Consider the following 20,149-nt stretch of genomic DNA (forward strand, 5'->3'; position numbering starts at 1 on the left):
TTTAATCGAGATATCTCCGATATCCTGAATATCTGGTCGAGACCGCAAAAATGAAATGGTCATATTTTGTGTAAACCATTGTTTTCATAAACGTCAAACATTTTTCAAAAACAGAAAACTATTTTCTTTAAATGTGGAAATAATTTGTTCCGAAAATTCAGAAAACCACAAAAGATATTCAGTGATCTGTTAAGAGAGCGTTTGATTACCGCGCCTTTCTTTATTGTGGTTTTCATTCTCTGGTTTGCACTGGTTTGATTGGGTCTTCATGACGTCATTGGCAATTTTTGGCCTTCATCCGGGTTTTTAATAAATTGCGCATGCTCAGTAAATCTGCTTCCGCCATTTTGATTTTCGGTTTGCTGTTGGAAATGAAGTTAAAAACATATTAGCGCACATCAATATAATTCAACAAGGCTATGACTGTGGCCAGCCACTGATATCTCAATAATAAGGATTCGAAGATAAAACGGTGTACAAGGATTATCAAGTCATGACTCCCAAGTTTTAACGGTATTTATATATGGATCCTTTTCTAGGTTTCAAATTCTTCGACTGCTCCATCTCCTCCAGGTTTCTTCTTTCTTGCAAGTGCACGTACAGGATTACCACTCAAAATCTAGACTTAGACATTCATGCTTGTATTCTGAAGTCCTAAACAATTGCTGATCACTTCGCGATTCCAGAAACTAGGGGATTTTGCTTATGTCATTGCACTAATATTGGGTATTAGTCAGAAATAAGCTTCCCACGCTTTACTGCGTCCGAGTTAGTGTGTTTAAGTCGTCTTTATGTCACAGGCATTCCCCCATTTAAGTAATAGTGGAAAACTGTACTTCTTTTTCAGTAAAATCAGAAAGGGACTCAAAGCGGGTATAATGGGAGCGTTTCTGGATAAACCCAAGACAGAGAAGCATAATGAGACTGGTGTTGGGAATGGACTGAGGTTTGGACTCAGCAGTATGCAAGGATGGAGGGTTGAAATGGAAGATGCACACTGTGCTGTTATAGGCTTACCAGGCCTGCAGGACTGGTCCTTCTTTGCTGTGTTTGATGGGCATGCAGGTGACCGTGTTTCAGCTTATTGCTCAGAGCAACTTCTGGAAGCAATTGTTGCAAATGAAGATTTTCAAAGAAGCGAACCGAATTTGGAAAACGTGAAGAAGGGGATAAGAACAGGTTTTCTTAATCTTGATGAAAAGATGAGAAATATCCCTGATGTTATCAATGGTAAAGATAAAAGTGGCTCAACCGCAGTCTGTAGTCTGGTCTCACCCAATCATATTTTGTTTGCAAATTGTGGCGATTCCCGAGGTATCCACTGTCGCGATGGTAGAGTATGGTTTACCACTCAGGATCACAAACCGGTGAACCCCACAGAGAAAGAGAGAATACAAAAAGCTGGGGGAAGTGTCATGATTCAGCGTGTTAATGGGTCACTTGCAGTATCTAGAGCTTTAGGAGACTTTGAATATAAAAATGTAGAGGGCATGGGTCCGTGTGAACAGCTTGTATCACCAGAGCCGGAAATATATGTAGAAGACCGAAATGAAAAGGACGAATTTTTAGTGCTGGCTTGTGATGGTGTGTGGGACGTTATGTCCAATGAGGACCTCTATGAATTTGTCAAGAACAGGATGCAGGTCACTGATGATTTGCAGTCTATATGTAATCAAGTGGTGGACACATGTCTTTATAAAGTGAGTATGGCAGTGGTTTAATTTTTATAAGGGATATCTTTTACAACATTTCTTAACCTTAACTTTTCCATGAAACTTTACATTATTATTTTTTAAGATTGTATTGCCCTTTTTTATGACATTTTTTTTGTTTTGCATGCTGTAACAAAGTTTTTATCTTCATTTTACAAGTAGAGGACATATTCCATGCAGGTTCTATTGGATCCTGGCCATGGGCATGCTTGAAAGAAATCAATAAACTTAGTTTGTGCTTGTGTTACAACAAAGCTGTGTTTTGTATTTTGTCCCATTTTCTTCATTTCAGGGCAGTAGAGACAATATGAGTATTGTTATTGTAGCCTTCCAAGGTGCACCCTCAGTGTCAGAAGATGCCCAGAATAGGGAGAAAGAGCTAGACGATTTACTAGAAAATAAAGTCAAAGGTACATTCCCTTATTTGTTCAGGTGTAGAATACATCAATATTTACCACTTCTTTTACCATTATTATAGCTAGTTCACCCATTCCCATGTCTTTCCCTCATGAGTCTTAAATGTCACTCTATTTTTCCATTTCTGCATGTTTGTTTAATATTCCTATCAGGAAACAAAAAAGCAGTAAATTTATTTTTAAAAAATCAAATAAAAAAACCTGAAATGCATTTAAAAAAAAAAAAAAGATAATAAATGTTGTCTGATGTTTTTATAAAGCTTTCCACTTGGGACATCTGATAACATATTATGGATATGGATATTACCAGAAAGTGTTTCCATACTAAAGATCAGGACATTGTACTAGTTTATAATAGTGGATGTGCATACTAAATGCGCCTGCATTACACTGGTGATCAACCATATCTCCCTATGATAGTGCTTAAATTGTATTTGGTTATTCATATTATCAGCTTATTTGTAGGGACCACAATGAGCAAACATGATAATAGAAATAACCAAAAAGAATAGGATGAATTGCATGATTGATAGATATTAAATGTCCCTTTTATTCAATGTATATCTGTTTAGTTGGGGAGACCATTACCTAAAAGGCTTCAATTCAAATAGTTTTATTTGCCTTCTTTGTCAATTTCTTATTAGTCTGTTGAAGCTGAGCTCATTGAAGGCAGAGATACTTCTGTTATCCAACCCTTCTGGTGGTTTGCAACTGTGGAGGTGAAGAGAGAGATATGTTTGCTACCTATGGGGTGTTTAACTTGTATCTGATGTCCCTATGCGAAATTTTGCAAATTGCAGATCTAACTGTTCAATATATATAATATTTCAAGGCCAATTTTGTATTTTGTTATGGATACAAGTTCTGATTATGCTTTTGTTTTTTTATTGCTGTTTTTAGAAATCCTCAATGGTCTCTCTGCCAAGAAAGAAGAGAGATATTGTGATGTAAACTATGTGATGAATGCACTTTCAGAAGAAGACATCCAAGGTTTACCACCAGGGGGTGGATTGGCAGCTAAGTAAGTTTTAGACAATGTCACTATTAACATACCTGATATGCATTCTGTACTTGTATTTTAATATATATTTTGAGACAATTGTAAAATATAAACCTTCTGAAGCAAGTCCTAATAGTTGATAAATGCAGCATCCAGAGTGATATTGTAATTCTTCTTTTTACCTCAAAATAAGCATCAAATATATTACAGAATTATAGAAACATGATTGTGAAGCGGGACATTTCTTCTTAAAATAAATGAACATTATTCAGGTTGATATGATGTTGATTGCACTTGCATTGGTTTGCAGAGATGTTTTGATATTTTTCATTTATCCATTTCTATAATAGTAGGAACATGTCAAAAGATCTGTTTAAATAGATACTACTGAACAGAATGTACCAATAACTCATGTCACTATGATTCACTGGGCTCAGTGCCCCAGGCTAATTTCTCACAAGTTCACTATACACATCTGTAAATGGTGCATGAATTAAAAAAAAAATCACTTTCACAGTATCACCCAGAAGTCCAAATTGAATTAGAAAGATAAACTTATTTACATATATCTCTAGAAAATTTGTTTGCCCAAAAAGCTGTAACTTGACTCTTAACACCACGTGTTCCACAGTTTGTTCCCAAAAATGCATGTACAATTTTCATGTGGGAACCTGGACCAGCGACCTTTTTCCACCATAAGGTCATGAGCTGACAAACAGAATCTGGTTGCTATAATAAGTTCATGCTCTTTAATGACAATTGATGTATATATGTGGCTTATGCTGAAGGTAGGGTAAACTTCTGTATATAATTGAGATATGCTGTGATGAAAATTACTGTGATGTCCATTGATTCCCTGATTTATGCTTTATATGAAATTGGAAATTTAATAGCGTAATGATATGTCTCAAAATTTGATAATTCTTTGAGGGAAGAGTATAGGAGATGATCAACAGCTTTACATCAAGATTATCTTGCCAGTACACTTAAAATTACCAAGAAGGGATAGCTTTATCCAAGTTACACATTTTTTATGTACAGACACAGATGTGTCTGTACATATTGCCATCACCTGCGTCTGTCGTCGCCGTCGCCGTCGCCGATCATGTCGCCGTCGCTGTCGCCGTCGCCGTGCACTTTCAGCGTTAACACCATAAGTGGAAGACAGTTTTACTTTTTGGCTTTATATTTACAGAGCTGACTAATATTCATAAAACGCAGGTCAAGTTCGAAAATCAGCATGATCGGGCCATTATTGTAGAATTTATGCTGTTTTTTTCACTTTTTAGCATATATGCAACACTGTTAACACATTTCAAGAAAAACCAATAGGCCTGTTGTCATGAAACTCACAGGAGTAATCAGTCTTACTAAAACGCAGATCAAGTTCGAAAATCGGCATGATCGGGCCACTATTTTAGTAGTTATGCTGTTTTTTCACTTTTCAGCATATATGCAACACTGTTAACACATTTCAAGGAAACCCGATAGACCTGTTGTCATGAAACTCACAGGAGTAATCAATCTTACTAAAACCCAGGTCAAGTTCGAAAATCTGCATGATCGGGCCACCATTTTACTAGTTATGCTGTTTTTTACACTTTTCAGCCTATATGCAACACTGTAAACACAATATAAGAAAAACAGATGGGCCAATTGTCATGAAAGTAACAGGAGTGGTCAATTTTACTAAAATGCAGGTTGAGTTCGTAAATCAGCATAATCGTGCCATTATTTTAGAAGGTATGCTGTTTTTTTCACATTTCTTCAGATTCAATTTTTAGGCATGTTTACAGTCTCATTATTAAACTAATAAGATACGTGAAAGTGTTTGTTTGACATTTCCTGCATCTTTACAACATTGTTAGTTGATTATGTAAAAATGATGGTAAACTTGTTATCATGTATTGTATAATAGAGTTTCAAAAATGGAAAATTCTAATTAGAGAGATAGAGATATGTATAAGTAGAGAGATATGTTAAAATTGGTCAAGATATTCCCCCCCTCCCCCATTTCTTTTTGTAAAATACTTATCTAGGTATAAGAACAGTGTATGGGCGGCAGTTTATACAACAATACAAAACGGGATTAGTTGGGTCGTTATCAGATCAGACAGCGATACTTTAGAATTAAACAAGGCATTTCTGAAATTCACGCATTAAAAACATGTTCAGACGTCGTAGTTATCAGATCAGACGAGTTAAAACACGATTAGACGTCGTAGTCATCAGATCAGACGGCAAAATACGACTAGTCGTCAAAACGCAACAAGAAGCCAAAACTCGTTTCGACGCTAGATGGCGCTCATGTACAAAAAGGCCAAGTCACATGATACACAGTGATCAAAATGGCGGACGTTATTGAAGCAGCTTCAACATTCCTCGCTCGAATACTCTGACTGTTGTTAGCCATTATTGTAATTCTCTTTAAACCACGGCTAGTGCGTAGAACAAAAGACTCGGCCGTGCTGTATTCGAAATACAAGCACGTCATGTACGAGTGCGTTCCACGGTCTTTTGCACTCCCCTTACTCACTATAGCTAATAAGGGCCCAGTATTTGTAATCGGGTCCTAGCGCCCACCACGGACAAAACAACAATGAAAACAAGTCGTTTCTCAAACTTTTAATATCATGAAACGGCATTTATCTAAAAACTGAAAATTGTTCTCGAATTTGAACGACAAGTTGCTCAAAATACAGAATGTGAAAACGAAAGTTTAAAAATGTACACTTCCAAAGTAAATTTCCTGCCTTCTTTGACAATGACAATTTTCTTAATCTGTGAGCCTGCGGCTCGACAATACACGTAATATTTCACGTACAGCTTGGCGACTCGTATTGTATCTATCACATACTAGCCTACTATAGTACAACACCTGTCAACTCTCCTCAGTCTGTCAATCGCAAGCACTTGTCAGTATCAGAATTTCACGGCATTGACTGTGACGTTGGCACAAGGGTAGCCAAGACCATTGACATGAGCGCCATATAGCGTAAAATCGAGTTTTGGCTTCTAGTTGCGTTTTGACGACTAGTCGTATTTTGCCGTCTGATCTGATAACTACGACGTCTAATCGTGTTTTTAATTCGTCTGATCTGATAACGATGAGGACTAATCGTGTTTTTAATTTTTGTATAAACCGCCGCCCATAACAGTGTAACAAAACATCTTAAGAGAAAAAGTTCCCTTTTGCTTCTGCTTTTTAGCTCTCCCATGCACTTCTGCTTTAAGCTCTGCCCCATTTATTGTCAATTTAACTGCTTTCTAAAAAGAAATAAGGTAGGGATCGGTTTTTGGCGTAACTCCATTTATAATTAAGTCTGATGTCTGTTGTAGGGTCTGTGTTGTTTTTTTTTTTTTTACTGATTGGAATGAGCAGAAATATATTAATATGTATTGCTTCTGTATTTTCAGGAGGACAGCAGTTGAAAGCATTTTAAGCAAATATGTAAGTATTTTACAAAGATTTTGTAACTTGTTGTGAATAATTAATGTTTCCCCCTGATCATGGATTTTAAATGAAATGTTTTTTGTAGACTCGCTGCAATCAGATTAACAGATTAATACACCTCCTGTTTCAAATGTACTTTTATAATCACAAGCTCTTCTGTATTCCATTAAGTGTGTTAATCTGATTGCATTCTGTGGGAGTTATCTCAGAGTTTGATTAATCTACCTAGAATGATAGATTCATTTGGAATGAGCCCTTTGGGTTGGCCAACTCACAATTCCTTGTTGTAAATTTTTACATTTTTTGGCTGGTTCATTTAATACATTCTTTAGTCTTAATCATTTACTTTGATGGTGATCTAAATGAAGGCTTAGTCTTTCTTCCTTTTTTTTTCAGAATGTTAATTTGACCTCAAATTCTGACACTGAATCGTGCTAGCAGCATCAGTATGGTAGAAGAAAAGTTGCAGGTGCCTGCTCAGTTCATCGAGTCTACATACTCATCAGCAGTATGCTGGTCGGCTGCATGATGACTCAAAGTTTTTCGTGTGGCTGTCACTTACCTGCTTAACAGAAAATAAGTTGACTGTGGAAAGCAGATAATTTGCATCAGTTCGAGACACATAAATTTGTGTATATATGATATATAATTATTATTATCATCATAATTATTATATTTTTGTTTGTCATGGCTTAGCTGGATCTGGGCAGGTGGCCACAGAAGTGAAGACTTCGGACTGTTCTCTGTCATGGTCCTTTTAAGCTACGCCTGCTACTATAATTTTGTCAGTGTATAGATGCCCTTTTGATGCAGTAGTATGGATGAATTTGTTGTAATTGTTTCTTTTGTGGCAGCACCCTGCTTGTAAAAATAGGATCATGGGAAATATTGAGTCTTAATCTGCAAAGAATATTCATGTTTCAGATTTGATACACGTCTTTTTTATGTGATCTAAGTATTTGATTAAAATGGCCAATAACTTTACATTTCTCATTTTAGTTGAAAAACAGATATCAGTTTGATTGGGTTGTTCCATGAGTTCCACTTTAAAGGCGGGTATTCTTTGGCAGCTCATTTAAATCATGTAATATTTCTGATTAGGAAAGATGGGTTTAAAATGATAAGTATGGAATTTCATATAACGGAGAAGGAAGGGCTTAATTTTAGTATGTGCATACATTTTTTTTTTCCGTTTCAACAGGAATTGGTAGTAAAAAATTTGCATTTGTTTGCAAGTTGGGTCTCGTTAACAAGTAAGACTTAAAAATTGCCATATTATCATATTTTATGTACAGACATTTATAATGTCTGTGTGTATATATGCCGTATACCGGTGTCTGTCCATGTCATCCTATTAGCTCTTGCATTATTAAACAGTATAAAAATTGTAAATGCTCATTTTTAGTCTAGATGTGCTAATCTTAAATCTATTTTGATGCCATTTTAAGGTACAATTGTTGGTTTACCTCTCCGCCTTACTTCTAACCAATAATTCCGTTCAGTTGAATTTTACTTTAACATTTTTCGTTTCATATTTAGCAAGCTCAAGGTCTGGTGTAACAAAACTGAGGGTCCGTATTACAGGAACAACCCCCCCCCCCCCCCCCCCCTCCTCCATTTAGTTATAACTGTTAGGGTTAGCCTGACACAAGTGGGTCAAAATGTAGGACAATGCTTTCCTGTACAAATGAATGGGAAGCGGACTCTATTAAGGGTGATTCCCTGTCACGTTACACTGGACTTTATAATGCGTGACAGAAATGGTTTTGATTTGCAAAATGTTCAAAGGTAAAATAGGTTCCACGACCTTGACCGCAGGTAAAAAGATTGGATAAATTGTCTTAAGAATGTCTGTATTATATGCCAGCCTTGCTGACCAGTAAGTCAGATGCTTGAAATGGGCCACTGATCTTTTAGGGCATGTCTGTGAAATAACGCCTGTGAACCTGTAGTTGTGCAATTAGTTTTTCAAACCTATTATAGAAAATCAAAGTAAATCATGCTAGGTTTTTCTGTGTTTGTGTTTCTCGACTTCTGAACTACCATTACAAAAAGGCCCTTGAAGTACAAGCGACTCGAACATACTTTGGTGAATTAAATGATGTTCATGCCCATTTACAGGTACTAACTTCACAGCTCGTAATATAGAACGATATATTTCACCATTAAAAGCTGCCAATACATTGGCGGTACCTTTTTGTAACGGAGTGCCAAATAATAGTTTGCAAGCGCGTCCATTTCATCATCATATTAAATCATAATTCTGAGCCCTTTTACCTATTTGTAAGATTGCAAGCACAAAGACGTCCGGGTATGGCTGCGAAGTACGTCGGCCAAGCATAACCGCCCTCGTTTTCGGCAGTGGCAATTATTGCGTCATCAGTGGATTTAGAATGAAATATGGGGAAGGCGATAGTATGGCTTTGTAGATTGTCTTTTTCATTTATGTAGGCGGTGTGTATACTTTTTTGTTGATTTTTCAAGTCTATATATCTTAGCTTACTTTTTGAAGGCAGCCCATGTATTTTCTACCACGAAACTGCATGTCCAGTTAAAAGCACACGTAATGTATATCTACAGTTCAGTGGCAGAATCGGGAAGTTAAGTTTTGCTCCCATCCTGATTAAGTTATCCTTGTAGTTCCATTGTAATCAATTAAACAAGCATGTATCACAGTGTGATTCTACTGCCATAAATTGAATACTGTGTAGAAGACGTGATCCCAATCTTTTTTTTTTCTATTGTGATGTGAACCTAATATAGAGGGTTAATCTTATTACACAGGAATTATATATGGTATTGTATCCAATATTGAACATCATATAGCTTATTTTTGAAGAAATACTGTAATAAGTAGTTGTTATTACGCCCAGTATGTGTGAATGATGAAAGTAACGTTTCACATTGAATTTAGAAATAAAATCTTTTGGAATAGGTTGTTTCTTTTTCATTCATTGTAGGAGTAGCCCACTTAGTAAGAAGCGGAGGGAGAAAAAAAAAGTTGCCATCAACTCCACTTGAAAGTGGACAATAATACCGATGACCCCAGCCTTCTTAGTATGTAGAACGACCTGGCCGGACCCGTCACTGGCAAGCATCGTGCTCTGTTACTACTTTATACAGTATTCTAGTCTTGTCCCTTTTTTTACAAAACGTTAATAATTTAGGCTACCATATCGAGTAAGGTCAAGAAACTGTTGAAATATCTAAGAATTTATTACGAAAATCTAAACAAATGCAACAGGTTATTTATAACGCCTCTGCAAATAAACCCGAGAAAAATTGCTAAAATTACTAAAACATGACAGACACCTACAATAAAAATATTAAATATTTTCTGAGATGCATTTCATGTGACTGTTTAAAAATACCAGATTGATACATTGTTCTAGTTTGCTTAGTTATCTATTATACTATCGACTAACTGATTCTTCAACCTTATGATAAATACAATTAACGATTAACAATGTCAACATAAACGGCACCTAGATGGGTGGAAATTAAAAGGGGCCAATCTTCAATATCAATTTTTTTTTTAATGAAAATTATGCGATGTCTTCATATGAAAGCTGCACGTATTTTGATTGACTGAACATTAGGCTCTACTGCTGCCCATAGAATGGATTGGGGAATGACGTCACAGTCAATGGTCTGTGATGATCATACATAGACAGGGGATTGTTTGTGCCGTAAGGAAACGAGTACCGCATGGGATCCACATGATTCCGAAGCGATGAAAGCCTTCCAGGAGATGCTGAAGCCATAAAAGAGGCATTCATATATAAATCGTCTAGTCCACTTGAGGCCAAACTTGGTGGAGAAGAACTTGAACCACTGCTGGTCAAAGAGAAACTGTTGACGCTGCCTGTACGCTGGTGAACAGCCTGACCAATAGATGCATTTGTCGGTGTCTTGTATGCCATAAGTTCTTGAAGTCCTGGGAGTGACGTTGGAGGAAGTGATGAGTGTGGTGTAACTGTGTGGTTGGGGTACTGTGCACCGTTAGTGGAAGGAAAGACTGAGAGTTGTGCAGATATATCAGCCGTGCTGGAAGTAGGTACATCTGCAGGCGAAACAGATATGTCTTCAGCTTTATCTTGGGTCGTTTCCCCAAAGATATCTTTGCCTTCGTCAACAATGTCGTCGATGGTCTCCACATCGATATCATCAGACATGCTTGAGGTGCGACTTGGTTGTCTGCTGTGATTCTTCTGGACCTCTTTTGGGGCGAAGTTCATAAGGCGACGAACGATCACATCATCTGGAAGATATGAAACTGAGGACGAAGTTCGCGACTCGGGCGTCAGGGGCTGTAGCAGTCCTTGATAAGTGCCGGGTGGAAGACGCAAGTACGGGGACGGTGCCGGAACAGCGACCTGTAAAGGGGAAGCATGGGTGAAACGCGAAGGAAAGAAAGGTATTGGGCCTGACGGCGGGGCGATGCGATTTGGTGGGATCACACCATTATCTTCAATCAGATCATTACGGTCAGTAGTAGGCCGATCAGCAGACTGAATGCTGCAGTTGTCCGATAGTGCACTTTGTTTTGATAAAGGTGGTTTAGGCCCTACTGGTTTAGCAGTGTCCAATATAGAAGAAAATGCGCAGAAAGGCGTGGCATATGGATAACCATTGATGTCGTTGGTTATTGCTAAATACTCTGCAGTGAGCGGCGATGGTGCAACGCGATTAGGGGGCGGGCAGCCGTCAGAGACGCCTAAGAGTTTATCATGAAGGTCCGGAGTACCCACCACTGCTTTCTGCCCGTGTCCTCCCCATAACTGAGACATTTCATCATAAGAACTGTGGCGCGATGACAACCTGTCACTTTTCACGCTGTTTGCCTTTTCAAATTGGTCTGTCGTTTCATCCTTTTGTTTACCTCCAGTAGCAGGGACAGGTAGCGAGCAGGTTCCCTTTTGAAGTCTACTGTTATGAGAGTCAAGAGTAACGGAGTTCTGTCGGGTATGACTGTTCGTTACCGAGGTGACGTGAGTTGAACCCGTTAATGAGCAAGACCCTCCATTTATCGCGTCTGATGCTCTTGAGTAAGATGGCAGACCAGGGACTGATCCGCATTCAGCAGCTGCTGCTGTGATCTTTTGCATAATATCACTGTCTTGGGGAGTTAGCATGGACAGATCAAGTCCTTTTGTGTTAGAGTTTTGCACTCTTTGGTCCTTGTTGTGGATGGTAAAATCAAGAGCTACGCTAGCATCGTTTTGATTTGCCGAGGGGTGTGATGTCACCGTTCCTGCATTGTTGCCAATGTTATTCTGCGATGCGTCCGAGTCGACGACAACACGCTTTGGTGGGTTTTTCTCTACAACGGCTGGCTCCACTAACTGCTTAGGCTCACTGTTGCAATAATGTTTTCGCTTGAATCCTTTGTTTTTCTTCTTTATAGCTTCATCTTGACTGTCCCCGAGGCTGTTCAGTTCTTGTAAAATACCTGAATGGTAAATGATAAAACTATTACAGCACATACTAAAAATATTCTCATCGATAGTATAGGAAGTTGTAAATAATGTAATACGTATTTAAAAGTAAAGTAATGTAGGCGGAGCTCGACTTTACAACATGAACATAGATCAGTGAGTTTTGATCAGTGCTAATGTTAAAAAAAATTAAATTAAAAGCCTTAATCAGAGAAAGCAGTAATCTTAAAATTATCAATACACATCTTCTTCAGTGGCATTGTAAATTTTGCATACTTACTTTTCACGATATTGTCAGATATGAGCTTTTTCTCTGGCTGGGCGGTATCTGCTTCTTTCTTGTTTTGTCCGGCATTCTCTGTGATTTTATTCTTCCCTTCAAGCAGTGTTCGACGTCGTCTGTTTTGAAACCATGTCTAAGGAACAAAATAAGTAAATTTTAGTCCTAATAACACAAGTTTGGCTAGGTCATTATTCTAGACCTTGTTTTAAATAATTCGTCTGTCATTAAGGTGAGGTGTAAGAATTACACTGGGACTGATTGCCATCCGACTTTCTGTAAAGCTGTATATTTGGGCTACAAAATATAGGGAATCTGCCTTAAAAAGTATCAGGTGATGATACTGTTAAAATGTTTATCATCAAAATAAAACGCAAACAAACAAGACTGAGAAATATTATAGAAGTAAAGAGAAGCGGATAGAAAACATTATCCCAAATAAAGGTCTTTGTCATATTTACACACAAGCATCATCACACTCAATCGTTAATGTACTTTAATAAGTATTCTGTTAACGATACCATAGGGTATTAGGTAAGGGAAAAAATGCAAAAAACTTTTCCTCAGTTACCTTAACCTGCTCCGGTTGAATATCCATCCGTCTTCCAATGATTCTTCTCTGCCTTAGATTGGGATATTTGATTTCTTTGAAAATTTCCAATAACAATTCAATTTGCCCTGCCGTGTATTTGTGGCGCTCAATCTTCGCAGTAGCGCACTCGCGCATATCTGAAATAATTTTGATAAATAGCATTGCTTGATTTAGAATAAAATTCCGCCGGAATGTTTGTAAATTTCCTTTGTAAACAAAAACGTTTTTTTTTTTTTTTAAAGAGCAAGATGTAATGAACAATTATTACTGAAAAGTAATGTGTTAAAATAACGCAGTAAAGCTACTTCAATTTTATGTAATGAACGGTAAAAAGCTCTCAGTTTATCTGTAAAAGACGGGCATATTGAAGCAGCTTTCGTCTCTGTTAATATATCATCTTCTTTTTATACACAACCATATAAAATACATAAGAAAATAAAAGAAATGCTTTACATTCCGTTTAATTAAAGGTACATTCTCTGTGTTTGAAAATTAATTAATGCTTATTTCTGCTATCCACAGCTTCTTATAAAAACTTACAAACCTTAAAAATGATATTACCCCTTATATTAAATAATATTTTCTGAAGCGTACTTGATGTTGATATTTACATAGGAGCATATAGGAAGATATGGATATAATGACTGTCGAGTCATTTAATGTTTAGAAACATTTCATTTGAATTAATAATTTTGAAGTTACTATAATTTAGAGAATTTGTTATATTTATAATTAATGAATTTGGTAAAATTTTCTCTTAAATGCCCCAATGCTATTTAAATATGATCAGAGCAGATAAGAACTCATATCATAGTCAAAAATAGTAACATGTTTGAAGATGAAATATATGATCATGGAAAGACATGTTTACCTTTGATATTATTCATCAAATTTATGTTGGTAAATATATCATAAAATATTATTATTAGCCGTGTTTTACATTTTATTTAGCAATGGACAAAGCGTCCTTCCCGGATGCTTACTTGATTTTTATATATGCAAAATTTTCAAATTAAATTCTTTTTTCATAAACACTTTACATATATCTAAAAAGTGAAATAATCAAATATTCATATTTTGACTTGATTTTTAAAATATCTCCACAGACAGAGCAGAGTTAAAGTTTAAAGTTAAAATCACATGTCCATTTCATGTCCTTACAAGCTGCTCACTAATTACTTCCGCCAAGGAGGTTATGTTTTCACCCCTGTTTGTCTGTCTGTCTGTTTGTCTTTCTGTCATCAACATAACTCAAAAAGTTATGGACCGATTTTGATGAAATTTTCAGGAACTGTCAGAAATGGGCCAAGAAGCAGATGATTAGATTTTGGTGGTGATCCAGATCAATAATCAATAATCAAAAATATCGAAAATTCAGGGGTGAAACGGCATTGGATGGAGACTTGGCGGAGGTCTGCGCTCTCTGAGTGCTTTTTTAGTTACTACTATTTTTCCTTAACTATTATCTTTTTAATCCTAACTTTTTGCCTAAATATAACTTACATATATAGAGGAATGACTATAAAAACTAGGCAATCCATCTTTTTACTTTTTTAGATATTTTCATATGAAGTGTCAAATGTCCTTCCAAAACGGCAAAAAAATACCACGGAATGGCCCATACAAAATGCGAACGTGCTGAAAGCAAAACCCTTACTTTTGCATTTTTTCATAACGGTAATATGATATACTTGTACCCAGCTTTTCGTGATATTTTGTAGTTTAACATTGTTGCTCTGTCTTTTATATCTGCTTTAATGGAGTAATTACAATGCTGAAATAACTGATTAAATCACTCAGCATTAATTCTAACCTGCTTGTGCCTCCGTCATCTTTGATTTTGCTAGCAGTGCCTTTCTACGTGATTGCGTTGGAGGTGGTATAGATTGTACTGGCGGACGTAGGGCTAAATGAGCGGGAACATCAAAGGAAAAATGATGTTGTGCTCCTGGTGTCACAAATGGATTGATCTGAGATGCGCTCGAACTTCCCCATGGAAACTCGTAGTTTTTTATAGCTGAAAATAAGAATATAGACAATATAGATATTATGAAAGTATGCCACAAAATGAAAAGCCTGAATCACCTATACATTAGGTGAAGTATCATTTGCTCTTTAGCGAGATCGGCTACCATACAGAGGTGGACCAGTGTCTTTCTGTCCCTTTTGACGAATGCATGCTTTTTTCCTATCATAAAACAAATCACATTCTCAATAAAGGACAGCTTTAAATGTCAATCATGTCTTTGAAAACAAAAGACCCTACTGAGCGTCAAATCAAAGGACCCAATGACATAAGTCCAAAGGTGTTTAATATAATTACCGGAGAATTTGCTCAAGTGCAATTTCAAAGAAAATTTGTATTTTCACAGTTCACATTGACTTTTTTGTTAGCCTTTCAGTTAACTTCTATGCTTTTTTTTTTTTTTTTTTTTTTTTGTAGTGTTTATTTCCCTTCCGAGTGTGTCAACACACCTCAACACAGACGAACTATTTTAATGTTTTATGAAACCAATAGGGCCATCAGGTCAGACCAATCATATGTAAAGAGGATTATTAAATAAATTTAATTCCCTTTACATTTGTTATTAATCATCTTCCTTATTCATAATTCAATCATCCCTGATATCAAGATAGCTGAAATATACTCGTGGTGGTTTAAGAAACAGTGTAGTTACGCGCTTCTTTCTATCGCAGTCTTGGTAAATTTAAAGAAATTACACTGGGTAAATATACCAGAATTGCGATAGCCTTGGCATAAAACCATAATCACTCATAACCGCATTAAGTACGTAGCAAACACCATTGTTAGATATCCAATCGCTTTGATGTTGTTTCCGAAAGTATCTTTACAACTGAATCAATATCTGCAAGAAATGTATTTTAACGTTCATTCTAACTCTATTACAGGAATTTAAAAGTGATCCATCTTAGTTTAAGAATGTATGTAAGAAGAAAGTAATAAATTTCCTCCGGGTTAAGCACCAAAGGTAAGTAGTTTTCGGTTCTGGTGGGTCAATACAATAAATTGCGTGCTAATCCCTTAGTTGATACTGAACCACCTAGCTCCTGAATATACCCTTATGCTGATATCGAATTATTTGTGTAGTAGGTTTTTCCCTATACCACCTAAGCCTTTGTTTAGTGAAAAAATCCATAAATGAAAAATGTAGATTCCAAATTTAAAAAGTCTTACCATAATTATTTTCGACAGAAAAAGAGTAACATAAAACTCACCTGGGTTGTGTGTGCCTAACATGGCGCTGGAGTTCTCTCCAATACTAAGCTACAGCCTATAACTTTTTCACTACACTGAACACAACAACGGTGCGAAAACTTCACACTTTCGCCTCCGGGGTCTTCTCTGCACTAACACCAGAACCCAGAGTGAACGACACCCTTAAACAATGTGCAAATCAACAACAAATTGCTCTACTATCTTACCATCTCCCCATTATTCAGGTGTCCACCGGCCATCGAGATTGCCATCAACTGCTCAGGTTGACTTGACCAGCTCCATTGATTGGCCCACACCAATTAAGACCCCCCATTCCTGGTCACCTTGGCAACTGAGTAGGTGGCAGGTCAAGCTAAGGGCAGAAGAAGAATAGAAGAGGAGAATGCCATTTACACCGGATTACGTAACAGTGTATAAAAGGATAGGAAAGGACATGCAAGTAATAAGAAGTATGATAGCATCATCCTATCCCCATACCATCACCCCCTCCATTGCTTCATTTTCTCAAAATTTCACAAATGTAGTGCTATTTATCTTTTGCATTGTTCACAAAACTGCGGAATCGCCGGGACAGGTGTATCAGTTCCTTTTGTACAAAGTAATGGGAAATCATGTTTAAAATGCCTTCAATCAAGCCGAAACAATTACGTTTGAAATACAGTGTAGTTAAGAGAATATTGCTTCGCTCTCAGTCTGTCCTTTCCTCCCTCTCCCCCCCTCTCTCTCTCTTTCTCTCCCAAGCACATACACCCACATTACGTACGTAATATAACGTTGCCTTCACCTGAGCTGACCTAGCGTTTATGTAACCCCTTGTACAATGTTTACCAAGTTAATCCTTTTAACAGGATAACGTGGTGGTCATTACCCCACGGGGTGGCCAAGAAACGTTTTGATACTATAGATTTCCCAATGTATTGTTCGAGAGAGCAATCAGCAGGACGGAATGCATTGAATTTGCGCCGTTGCTCAAATGGGCGGCGCTGCTGGAACAGTGGAAAGAGCCACACAACACCAGCCCACCTGGTCAAGTGCTTATCTGGAAGTTCTATCTTGTTTACTAGGGTTTGCTTCCGGACAGGACGCTTTGAGCAAGATAATTTGACTAATTAGCCTTAATTGACGCATTTCTTTTCAGGACATGACTTTTATAATTTAGCTGAAATTACAATAAGTGATAGTGTAATTGTACAAATTCAATTTTAAGTTGTTTGTGGTCAGTAATATCTTTGATGCTCCGATATTATGAAACATTTAATAAAAAAAATCAGCATCTACTTTTTTCAAACAATTTTTTCAAACAAATTTACGTCCTACATAACTGATACTAAAACACTTCTTAATGGTTACTTAAATGGAAAGAAGCAATCTTCTCAGCATTTAATTATCAGGAGCATCTTAAAAACAGCTTATGTACACCACCTAGCGGTAGCAGCCGCCTTACCTTGTATACTTAAACCATATTATCTTGAATTTAACTTATTTTAGCTGTACATTGTGTTTTCAATCCGTTGTAAAGTGCCACCACTTTATACCAGAAAATATATTTAATTTAAAAGGACTAGCAAGGATATATTTTTATTAATAGAATATTATTTAAAAGATATATCCATATATCGGGAGTAGGTAAAACAATAATTCCGTAAGTAAAACCAAATATGCCTGACTGCATTTTTATCAACCGTATTTTAAATGTTATCAAATAAAACCAAGAGGTGACAAAACATGTCCTTGCTTTACCGTAAGCAAGAAGTTATAACTTTATAACTTCTTGCCGTAAGTAAATTGTTTATAAAGCGCCTTCATTACAATCATTTATGTGTGCATGAAATTCGGAGTAGTCTCCAATAAATTGCCGTCAACATTAAGTTTTATACATTGTAACACAACAGAATCACATCCTTGTAGGTGGAGAATGGCATTTTATTGACATCTGTAATTTGATAATTACGAAAAGTACGAAAAATAAATACTGACAGTTAAATATATATCTGTAAACAATCATCATGTTTGGTAATTTATTTCCAAGTTCAAGGATATAATTAAAGTTTTTCTCAAAAATGTTTTTGTAATTAAGAGATTTACCAGCAATTCTTTATTGCTATGCTGAAATATGCTAAATGCCGCCACGTTAGTCAAAATCTGCTGTAAAGGCGAATGACCATGGAGCGGTCTTTAATATCTCTTTAATCCAATTAACTAGTCTGAGGCATAAACGTAGGTAAGTCTCTGAAGTCGACCTTAGTGGGCAGCGTTTTCGCTGACTTCTGACTCCATTTTATGACCCACAAATGGCCTAGATGAGGCACTGGTAACATTAAACCTGTCTGAGATAAGCTACAGTCAGGTCATTTGGCTCTTGGTCTGGCGTTCATTTGTTAAATCCAAGTCAATGGCATAGAACCTCTCTAAAATACTGCTGACAGAGACATAAAAATAGGTACTTTTCTGCCTCTTTGAATTCGGGAATCCAACCTATTTTTTCAAAGGAACGAAAAGTAGCAGATTGGATTCTTTATGAGGACTATCGTATAAACAAAGTGTTAATATCAGCGAGTCTGAGCAAGTAAAACACAGGAGAACACAGGACGCTACTATAAAAGTTTTCAGAGAACATTCCAGGTGAAAAAAAAACCTAGTTGAATGGAACCGTTATACGTTAACTGCGGGGAAGAAGGACGTTGCTCGGGGCCGTCCGTAGTGCCGTTTACCCAGGATTTGTTAATGATCGCACACTTTCCTGACAAGCCTGTCACTGGCAGGGATATGTCCGTTAAAACATGGTCGATCTTTGACCATCGGGGCGATGATGCCGTGCCAAAGACAGGTAGTTTTATGGGGAATTAGTAATATATTATAATATGACCTTCATTTTTATGGCCAAAAACCTAATTACTCCTTATCTCTCTCTCCTTCTCTCTCTCTCCAGCATTTAAATAAATAAAAAAATGATAATAATGGTTTTAGCACTTTTTACTTAGATTACAAAACCAAATAATGAAATAGTACATAAAACAATTGCGGCATTTCTTTAAGGCACGTGTACACACTACGTTTACATGCATGATACCTACACCTAGTAGTCCATATTTTAAAGATTGAAAACTGCGTTAAAAGTTAAATCAAACATTTAAATGTTAACATTTGGTGTATGACTATCTACGTTTTTACATGCTAAATAGTATCAAATGTTTCATTGATAAATTCAATTATAATTGTTTCAGGAAACCTTAATCAAGAGAACAACAAAAAGGCTCTTGGGATAGAAAAGTCCAAAAGGTTACAGAACTTACAAGATCATCTAACACTGCAGACCGCAGTATCTTCACGGTTGACTGACAAAGACAATAACAACAATGATGTCATTCTCAAAGATAGCATTAAACGGAGAAAACGGACCTCCTCGTCACATTGCCACTGGTTGTGTTCGTTTTGCCGCCCTACATCTAGGTTACAGCGATACAAGCACATCCCAAATATTTTGAGAAAAAGTTACCAGCTGGCGGCTGGCAAGGCTTTGAAGGAAGATAGTCCTCGGCGCTAACCGACTAATTTCTGTAGTTTTATAAAACATTTCTACGAAAAAACTCGAACTGTTTTCCAGGAACACCCTTTTTTACGCATGACTCATGTTGTGTCATAGCGAAATACTGGTATATACGAGCATGTTCAGTTTACTTCTACTCAGAGAATTCGTACTCATTAGAAAACGTTTCATAACATACTCAGTGTCACTATAATAGAAGTGCTAGATGGAAGATAGTCTTCGTTAAGTAGAATTCTTATGGTAACATTTAATCATTCTGTATCAATAACAGGTGTAAACCATGTAAAAGTGGTACCGATGAAGATTGCCGCCGCTCTCACCTATGTCCCGCGGTTCAGTTTGCCTTCGTGTTACGGTAAATTTTCCTCCATTAAGCACAAATATTAAATTTATATTTACAAGAAATGACTCTTGAACACTCTTTTGAATAAACATTATTAACATTATACCGAAACTAGACATTAATACATTC

The 20,149-nt window shown here is 36.8% G+C and overlaps 3 protein-coding genes across 5 annotated transcripts; 2 read left to right on the forward strand and 1 right to left on the reverse strand.

Moving 5' to 3' along the window:
* The first annotated feature begins 315 nt into the window (after positions 1-315).
* Positions 316-9,516, forward strand: LOC106162696 (protein phosphatase 1B). Its single transcript, XM_013540057.2, has 6 exons — positions 316-513; positions 848-1,700; positions 2,005-2,122; positions 3,029-3,149; positions 6,546-6,579; positions 6,979-9,516. The coding sequence occupies exons 2-6, from the start codon at positions 879-881 to the stop codon at positions 7,018-7,020; spliced, it is 1,137 nt and encodes a 378-aa protein (XP_013395511.1). The 5' UTR covers positions 316-513; positions 848-878; the 3' UTR covers positions 7,021-9,516.
* Positions 9,517-9,779: 263 nt separating this feature from the next.
* Positions 9,780-16,482, reverse strand: LOC106162695 (uncharacterized). Of its 2 annotated transcripts, none has more exons than XM_087003419.1 (5): positions 16,337-16,482; positions 14,706-14,909; positions 12,872-13,029; positions 12,301-12,436; positions 9,780-12,034 (listed from the first exon to the last, which is right to left on the reverse strand). In XM_087003419.1, exons 2-5 carry the CDS (start codon positions 14,722-14,724, stop codon positions 10,185-10,187), a joined length of 2,163 nt encoding a protein of 720 aa, XP_086859545.1. In that variant the 5' UTR covers positions 14,725-14,909; positions 16,337-16,482; the 3' UTR covers positions 9,780-10,184. The 2 variants fall into 2 exon arrangements, with proteins under 2 accessions (XP_086859545.1, XP_013395510.1); XM_013540056.2 differs by lacking the exon at positions 16,337-16,482 and adding an exon at positions 16,130-16,316.
* Positions 16,444-20,123, forward strand: LOC106162697 (uncharacterized). Of its 2 annotated transcripts, none has more exons than XM_013540059.3 (2): positions 16,444-16,579; positions 19,355-20,123. In XM_013540059.3, the coding sequence occupies exons 1-2, from the start codon at positions 16,513-16,515 to the stop codon at positions 19,672-19,674; spliced, it is 387 nt and encodes a 128-aa protein (XP_013395513.1). In that variant the 5' UTR covers positions 16,444-16,512; the 3' UTR covers positions 19,675-20,123. The 2 variants fall into 2 exon arrangements, with proteins under 2 accessions (XP_013395513.1, XP_013395512.1); XM_013540058.2 differs by lacking the exon at positions 16,444-16,579 and adding an exon at positions 18,364-18,957.
* The last annotated feature ends 26 nt before the right edge of the window (positions 20,124-20,149 follow it).

The sequence above is a fragment of the Lingula anatina genome, chromosome 2 (genome assembly GCF_051362555.1).
Source record: "Lingula anatina isolate TDL-2025a chromosome 2, LinAna3.0, whole genome shotgun sequence".
In the NCBI taxonomy this organism is placed as follows: Eukaryota; Metazoa; Brachiopoda; class Lingulata; order Lingulida; family Lingulidae; genus Lingula; species Lingula anatina.